This window comes from Aegilops tauschii, chromosome 1 (assembly GCF_002575655.3).
Source record: "Aegilops tauschii subsp. strangulata cultivar AL8/78 chromosome 1, Aet v6.0, whole genome shotgun sequence".
In the NCBI taxonomy this organism is placed as follows: domain Eukaryota; kingdom Viridiplantae; phylum Streptophyta; class Magnoliopsida; order Poales; family Poaceae; genus Aegilops; species Aegilops tauschii.
The window spans coordinates 316,435,834-316,444,921 of record NC_053035.3 but is presented as its reverse complement, the minus strand read 5'-3'; the positions used below and the strand labels follow the sequence as shown (position 1 = coordinate 316,444,921).

At 48.2% G+C, this 9,088-nt stretch overlaps 1 protein-coding gene across 1 annotated transcript; it reads left to right on the top strand.

Annotated features, from left to right (window-relative positions):
* Positions 1-2,304: 2,304 nt before the first annotated feature.
* LOC109787363 (calcineurin B-like protein 1) lies at positions 2,305-8,835 on the top strand. The gene is made up of 8 exons (XM_020345925.4): positions 2,305-2,789; positions 3,200-3,282; positions 4,347-4,406; positions 4,510-4,618; positions 4,706-4,758; positions 7,632-7,712; positions 7,813-7,925; positions 8,494-8,835. The coding sequence occupies exons 1-8, from the start codon at positions 2,705-2,707 to the stop codon at positions 8,555-8,557; spliced, it is 648 nt and encodes a 215-aa protein (XP_020201514.1). The 5' UTR covers positions 2,305-2,704; the 3' UTR covers positions 8,558-8,835.
* The last annotated feature ends 253 nt before the right edge of the window (positions 8,836-9,088 follow it).

Genomic DNA, 9,088 nt, shown 5'->3' with positions numbered 1-9,088 from the left:
AAGTAAATAACATGCTCATCAATATTGTCAACCAAGAGATTTTTAACCATTGATATTAAGGCTGCTATCAAGTGCATATGAGGATGTATCGTTTCATCTCCTTCACAAGGATTAGCCAGCAGTTTCTCTAACATACTCGAAGGAATCTCATAATAAATATTTTCAGTAGGTTCAGTAGGTTGAGGAGTAACTCTTACTACTTCCGGTCGAGGTGAAGATACCCCGAACAAACCCCTCGAAGGATTGTTTTCCATAGTAACAAGTGACAGTAAATTTCAGCATGTAATATAAATGTTTCCTTACCAAAGGCGCTTCACTCTCCGGCAACGGCGCCAGAAAAGAAGCTTGCTGACCCACAAGTATAGGGGATCAATTGTAGTCCTTTCGATAAGTAAGAGTGTCGAACCCAACGAGGAGCAGAAGGAAATGACAAGGTGTTTTTAACAAGGTATTCTATGCAAGCACTGAAATTATCGGTAACAGATAGTTTGATAGCAAGGTATTTCGTAACAAGTAGCAAGTAGCAACAGTAAAAAAGGTGTAGCAAGGTAGCCCAATCGTTTTTATAGCAAAGGACAGGTCGAAACATTCTCTTATAATAAGCAAAGCGTTCTTGAGGTCACATGAAAATTTCATCTAGTCACTTTCATCATGTTTATTTGATTCGCGTCCGCTACTTTGATAATTTAATATGTGGGTGGACCAGTGCTTGGGTGATGTTCTTACTTGAACAAGCCTCCAACTTATGATTACCCCCTCTCGCAAGCATCTGCAACTACGAAAGAAGAATTAAGATAAATCTAATCATAGCATGAAACATATGGATCCAAATCAGCCCCTTACGGAATAGCGCATAAACTAGGGTTTAACCTTCTGTCACTCTAGCAACCCATCATATAATTATTAATCCATAATGCCTTCCTTTAGGCCCAAGTATAGTGATGTGACATGTAGTCGATGTTCACATGACACCGATAAAGGAAGCAACAACATACGTATCATCAAAATATCGAATGAATACCAAATTCACATGATTACTGATAACCGGACTTCTCCCATGTCCTCAAGAACAAAAGTAACTACTCACAAATCATATTCATGTTCAAGATGAGAGGGGTATTCAATATCATTAAGCATCTTAACATATAATCTTCTACCAAATAAACCAACTAGCATCAACTACAAGATGTAATCAACACTACTAGCAACCCAAATGTACCAATACGAGGTTTTAAGACAAAGATTGAATACAAGAGATGAACTAGGTTGTGCAGGATAATTCTCCGTAAATTTTTAGGTCATTTGGAGTTGTGCATGATAGTTATCTCTGATGTAGCCCTTTCCGGTCCAGAATTTCAGCTGCCGGCAATCTCTCTCTTCATATGAAACTTGCAAAAAAGGAGAGAAAGGACATAAGAATTGTATTATAGAGTGAAATAATGACCCAAAACATAATAAATAACAATAGGAAAACATGATGCAAAATAGACGTATCAGAGGGTCAGATCTACGGCGAGCGCGCGAGCGAGGAGGCCGTGGCGGCCATGGCCGCGACGAACCCCAACTTCGTGGCGGAGTAGCGTGCCATCTACGACGGCGTCCGCTCTCAAGCCGCCGCTCGCCAGGAAGAGGCTGCCGCGGAGGAGAACAACGTTAGCTGCGCTTCCTACGCACCACCGACGAACCATCGGCCGGCCTGATGGGACGAAGGCAGCGCCGACGCCACCATTTTCATCGTGGACCTCACGTCCACCGGCGACGGACAGGTCGTGGACTCCTCAGAGAACGAGTAGGCCACGGGAGGTGGCGGTGCCTTGTATCCAATGTGGGCCGGTCCGTCTCCCGTGTTCTGCTCTTCCTCGTCGGAGACTGCACCTTCGCTTCATCGGTCCTATCACCGGTGCTCACGGAGACGGTGGATGGAGGACGACACAGGCTTGGACGCCGGCCGCCGGCGTCGTAGGATAGGTTTAGGGGTGAGTCTTTTTTTCTAAATGTTCGATATGTAATAAAATCCGTCATGTTTGTATGAAATCCAGTCGTGTTTGCATGAATTTCATCTGATTTTTTTTTAAATATATGCGACAGTGTTGGATGTCGTCCTCTTGCATCCGTGTCTACGGACTAGTTTCCTTCTCCGGGATATGAAGTAGGAAATTTGCGGGGTTGGGGTTGGAGATGCCCTGATATCGCGGGGTTGATCTACGACGGGGGCGACAAGTGGCATGCGTATGCGTTCCGAGCGACCTCAGTGTGGGCGCGCGCGCGTCGTCTTTTATGCGCCCACACTACACGACTCGGGCCAGGTTTTCGGACTTTTGGGCCGGTCTCTGATTCGAAGCAGACTCGCTCCCGGTCCCGGTGGATTTCGACCGACCGTCACGTGCGTAAAGGGTGGGGGCTTGGAGCCGGAAGGCGACTACTACTACCACCAGCTCTCGCTGTTGGTTGTTCCGCTACAGAGAGATTCCGCGACTTCATATCCCACCAGCCAAAACCTGACCGCCGACCGCCCGCCCGCACGCCTCCCCTGACCGCCGGAATCCCGCGCTGACGGCTCGGATCCGCCCGCCCGCCCGCTGCCCGCTGCCTCCCCTGCTGGCGCTGCGGTTCCACACTTCTATGCAGTGGGTGGCGGCGGCGGTGATGCGTGATTGGTCGCGGCGGCGCTAGGTGCTCTTCTCCGGCCGCGGCGAGCGAGGCCATGGGGTGCATCCAGTCCACGCCGAAGCGGAGGCAGCACCCTGCCGGCTACGAGGACCCCGTCCACCTCGCCTCCCAGACCGCCTGTGAGCTCGCTCGCTCGCATCCCTTTTCCCTTTTCTACGCAACCCATTCCGCGAATCCAGCTCCCGCTTCATTTCTCGAGAAAGGGTAAATGGATCCAGCTTCTGCTTCCGCCTACGCGTGCCAGCTCTCGCGCACTCGGGATTAGGATTTGGAATGGAACTTGTTTCGTGCTGCCGGCCGTGTAGGCTGCTATGGATCCTGTAGACAGTCGAGGCAAATCGAATAATCTGACCAGTAGTTATGCTTAACTTATGTTTTACGGAGTAGTTTTTTATTTTATTTTTGCGGGGGAACTTATGTTTTAGTTGCTGTGATATTCATCGGCCATCTGCTATTGATCCGCCTCCTGCCTTGTGAATTCTGATTGGGTGTTGTCTGACTCCGTGCACTTGCTGTTCTGTTCATGTAGTCAGCGTCAGCGAAGTTGAGGCGTTGTTCGAGCTGTTCAAGAGCATTAGTGGCTCAGTGATCGATGACGGGCTGATCAACAAGGTACCACTTTCTTACGAACGTGTGATTCCTTATCAGGTTGACATACACGGACATCAAATAAGCACCCGAGACCTGTTTTTGCGTACTTTTTGTCGGTACCATTGAAACGAAATCTGACATTGCTATGCTGAAATTGCATTCCGCATGTACCGACCCTCTTACAACTGAGCAACTCATGCGGCAATACCCTTTTTCGGTGATTACATTTAGCCATCAATTACTTTCTCTAACATAGTAAGTCAACATGGATTCTTATTGTATATGTCGCCAATCGTTTATTCTTGCTGTACAACTCAATGAGCCTGTTTGATAAATAGCTACAACTTAGAGCCGTTATTATAGCATGATAAGTATGACACGGTGAAGCCTAGTAGAGCTCGGGAGCACATGCTCCCGGCTCTAAATAAGTATTTTATCTCTTCCCAAAAAATTTAAAAGTTCCACACATTTAGGTCAGTATTAGGTAGATTTTGAGTTTCATGCAAAATTTTCCATTCTTGTGGCCTGTGCAAAATATAGCACAAAAATCAAAGCACAAAAACGCGTTTTGTCTCCTTATTCTTGTCTTCTCCATACAGAGTATAAGTCAACACATCTTCTCACGAAGAACTTGAAAGAACTTGTGCCTAAGATAACCGTGTCAGAAACTCACAATGTGTCCTGCATCAGATATTATTGCAAGTTATATGAACATCATGTAGCTCAAGATTTTAGCCGTTATCTTGCATCTCACGTTATCGTAGTCTAGCTAAACTTCAAGTCTCGTTTCATGGCTTACTTCTTACGTAAGCCAACTGCTTGTTTCGCATGTTCATAATGCAAAATTTGATTTGATCATTCATGGTACAGTTCTAGACACCTTGGGAGAATCCCTTCCTTGTCCAGCGTAATTATAAATGTATCTTGTGGTCATATATATCATAGAATTTATTACTTGTTGTCATGTTAACCGGTACATGTCTGTGCGATTATATGTACCACAGTGAACTATCATCTCGATGTCATTGGGTACTATATTCACTGGCAACCGAAACTATGAGTAATTTATATTCATATATACGCAGGAAGAGTTCCAGCTTGCATTGTTCAAAAACACAAGGAAGGAAAATCTTTTCGCTAATCGGGTATACATCCCCTTGTCAACCATTCTCATTTGCAATATTACATATTATATGCTGGAGCTCAATGTTATCAATACAATTGTCTTATATGAAATTGACCTTGTAGATATTCGACCTTTTCGATGTCAAGAAAAGGGGTGTCATTGATTTTGGCGACTTTGTTCGAGCTTTAAATGTATTCCATCCAAATTTTCCAGTGGAAGAGAAAATTGATTGTAAGTTGTTACGTTTCTGTCTTGTCTTCAGTTTATAGATACCATTCTCTCTCTTTCTGAAGGTTTTGAGCTGTTTGATACTTACAGTTTCCTTCAAGCTATATGATATGGATGGTACAGGGTTTATTGAACGGAAGGAGGTAATGTCCTTATTGGTTTGTGCCTCTGCGCATGTTTTTTGCTTCTGAATTTTTTTGAATTAGTCGTATATACAAAAGAAATGTGTTGCTGTGTGACTGAAAAATCCAGTAGCATGTGCACTTATGTACTGCTGAAGTAAAAAAATAATTAAAGAGATAAGGATATGTGTTATGGCCGGCATATACTACAGACCAGGCAGTTAGGGGCCTGGTCCAGTTATCTTATCGTTATTAGGGGCTTAGCCTAGTTATCGCATTTGGAGATTATATAAACTCATGTAAGGACTCGTTTGAAGTTAAGTAGAAGCAATCATATTTGCTCGGCTTCCTGAAGGGAGCCGGGAGACCTAACCCTAGCCGCCGCCTCCTGCGCCCTCTCTCTCTCTCGCGACGGCGCCCCAGTGCCGGCGACCTCGCCTTCCTCCACGCCAAGCCTCCTTCCACCCCTACAACCTACGAGCTAGACCCGGTAGGAACCCAGCTCCTATCAATCTGGTATCAGGTGTCTCAGGTTCGATCATGTCCGCGCCACCGCCCACCCCCTCCCTTCCGCTGCCGATCGCCTCTTCGTCGTCGATGACCACCGCGGCCAGCACGCCGTCCCTGACCGGGCCGGTCTCCTCTGCCGCCTGGACACCACCCGCGCCCGCCCTCGCCGTGCTGACCCCGGAGGAGATGACGGCGGCGCTCCAGGGCATCTGCACCTTCCTCGCGGGGCACTATGGGCTGCAGCCGCCCACCCCCGTCACCACCATCACGGGGCCACAACAGCTCCCGTGGCAACCGCCACCACCGGCGACCTCCGTCGCATCCATCATGCCGCTGCCGCCGCCGCCGCCACTGGCGATCTCGGGACCGGGCCTTCCGTCGACGGCGCCCGGGGTGCCCATCCACCAGGTCCGTTTTCCCCCATCGCCATCTCCGCTACCGGCCTGGCTCACCGGGTCCATTGAGCCTGTCTACATGATGGCCTCAGGACAGCCGCACGTGTTGCCACCGCTGGCGCCGCCCCCGACCATGCAGTTCGGTGGGTCCTCGGGTGTCGCGGGTCCCTACGATGGTGTGGACGGGCCCCTTCTCCATGGCGGTACTCTGCAGCCTGCACACTCGGCGCCGTCGCCCTCGCGGTTCCGCGCGGATGACACATACCCGCCCGTCGTCCACGCCCAACCACTGCCGCGATTCTCCAAGCTGGAGTTCGCGACCTACGACGGCACCGTCGACCCCCTAAATTGGCTCAACCAATGCGACCAATTTTTCAGTGGGCAGTGCACGATCGCGTCCGACCACACCTGGATCGCCTCCTATCATCTACGAGGCGCCTCCCAGACGTGGTATTACGCCCTCGAGCAGTAGGAGGGCGGCATGCCACCATGGGAGCATTTCCGCGATCTGTGCCTCTTGCGCTTCGGTCCGTCTATACGCGGGAGCCGTCTGGCGGAGCTCGGGCGCCTTCCGTTCTTCACCACAGTGCAAGACTTTGGCGACCGCTTCCAGGCACTGGCGTGCCACGCCCCTGGCGTTTCGGCTCGTCAGCGGGCTAAGCTCTTCGTCGGCGGCCTATCGGACCACATCCGCGTGGACGTGGAGATGCGGGCGCCACAGGACCTCCAGATGGCCATGTACTACGCCCGCGCGTTCGAGCGCTGCGCGGTGGCCATCCAGCAGGCGTCACCACCCCGGGCCGCTGGGCCGCCACCCTGGCTGGAAGTTCCCGCGCAGGGTCGGCCCACTCAGGCTTCCGCGGCGCCCCTCGCCGCGACCGCGGCGCGCCCGTTCCGCCGGCTCACCCTGGCCGAGCAACTCGAGCGTCGCCGCCAAGGGTTGTGCTTCAACTGCGACGAGCCCTACGTGCCCGGCCACGTCTGCCCGCGACTCTTCTACTTGGAGGCTGCGGACTACACTGAGGAGGACACCGCCGCCGCCGGGCTCGGCGACCGGCCCGCCCCAGCTGACGCGGAGGTGTTTGGCGCCCGTTGATCACCTCGAGGAATTCCGCAAGCGCTTCCCCGCCTTCTAGCTCGAGGACGAGCTGTTTGTGAAGGCGGGGAGAGATGTTATGGCCGGCATATACTACAGCCCAGGCAGTTAGGGGCCTGGCCCAGTTATCTTATCGTTATTAGGGGCTTAGCCTACTTATCGTATTTGGAGATTATATAAACTCATGTAAGGACTCGTTTGAAGTTAAGCAGAAGCAATCATATTTGCTCGGCTTCCTGAAGGGAGCCGGGAGACCTAACCCTAGCCGCCGCCTCCTGCGCCCTCTCTCTCTCGCGCGAAGCGCCGGCGACCTCGCCTTCCTCCACGCCAAGCCCCCTTCCACCCCTACAACCTACGAGCTAGACCCGGTAGGAACCCAGCTCCTATCAATATGTACTGTCTTGGCTTCCATTCTAGAAACATAATTCATATCTTCGAACGATTGCGGCACATGCTTCACAAATCAAACATTGCTAGTACGACAATGACTATGATTGGCTTTTTTCTGACTAAGGAAGCCGGACTGACCTAACACTGAAAGTGTAGCTGCCAATTCAGAGCATCTACATGGACCAGCATGCACAGCAGCACACCTAACAATATTTGCTAGACCCTAAAACCAGGCAGCCCCGCATATGCTCTATACCAACTGGAAGCCAAGCCAAACTAAAAAAAGAACAGGCTGCTGAACTCCGTAGAAACCAAGCCATAGCATATAACAACAACAAATATTTAAGAGTTTTTATTGGCTCAAAGTGAGAATTCTGAACAATCGAACCAATTATCATCCCAAAAGTTGATATTGGTGCCATCACCATTTTGTGTGTATAAAGTATAGGAATACCTATTAGCCTTCGTTTATCAATTAAAATTTCTATAATCCTCTTGTACAGGTAAAGCAGATGTTGATTGCTCTTCTAGGCGAATCAGAGATGAGATTATCTGACGAGATTGTTGAGACAATCCTGGACAAGGTATTGGATACTTTTTTAAGTTGTTAATTGCTTAAGCTGTTGATAATTCTTGTGTCCAGTATTGAAGTGTAGACCGATAATGACTGGTTAATGGTGACAGACCTTTTCAGATGCTGATACGAATCAGGATGGTAAAATAGACAGAACAGAATGGGAGAATTTTGTGTCCAGGAATCCTTCCCTGTTGAAGATAATGACTCTTTCGTACCTCAAGTGAGTATGACGTAACATATAAATTCAGAAGCATTGGCCGCAACTACGTTTATGTGTCCCCATGTGGCTATTTCCAGAGAAATCAATTTCTAGAGCTTAACTGAGACTAATTAGTTTTGGCTGCCGAGCTCCAGTGATCTTTATGTTTTGAAAATTTCAAAAGGTGCATTTACGACTTTCAGGCAAATCTTTAAAACAATCCCACATGTTCACGTGGCAATTCATATTGTATTCATAGATGCACATGTGGGATTTGTTTTGATTTTCTGAAACCTGTAAATGCACTTCTCAAGAATTTCAAATTAAAGGGATGACCGGAGGTCACGAGCCAAATATCCGCACCCAGACAAGCACATTCTAGTTGCATGTGGTAGTAATTGTTTATGTGACTTCCACTACTATTACTGTTATCTTGAACTAGCATAAAAAGTAGTTTCCCATAAAGGCCATGGTTTCTTGTACCCTTTCCATAGGATGTTTGATGACAGTGTGGTGCATGGGTTCTTTCCATGAACATTTGATACGACGCAACGAAAATTCTTGCTAATCAATTGTGTTGATGTTTCAGGGACATAACGACCACATTTCCCAGCTTTGTGTTTCACTCGGAGGTTGATGATATCGTTACATGACGGTGATCCTCACAAAAATGTACAGTTAACAGAAAGAAAGAACCTATCATCAGAATATCTGCAACGCTGCAACATGCTTGATGCTACCTAATGTTGCTCGAGAGTCGAGAGAGAATGTTTTTTCTGGGTGGTGTTTCATTACACCGAGAGTTAGTCTTGTTAAATATTAATGTATGTTTGTGAGCTTCAATTTGCAAGTACTTGACACAACTTATTATTTGTCGAGAATATTGCTGCTAAATAAACTGTTGTTCAACCTGACTAATATAATTCGAGAAGAAGAAGAAGCAAAACTGCACCAGAAAGACGTTTGAGAATGCGGCCTTGCAAATCAGGCAACTAACAAATGCCTTTCAAAGCCTATATATTACTGTAGATATCAAGACTTGCTCAAAATGTTATGTCTACTGCAGACTACCGGAGTACTGTGTTCACAGCAACCTGATAAATTTCTAAAGCATGTATGGTTGCAAGTTTGTGATCGATGAAGTTGTTTTATGAGTTGCCGCGTAAAAGTGGTTGCAAAAATAA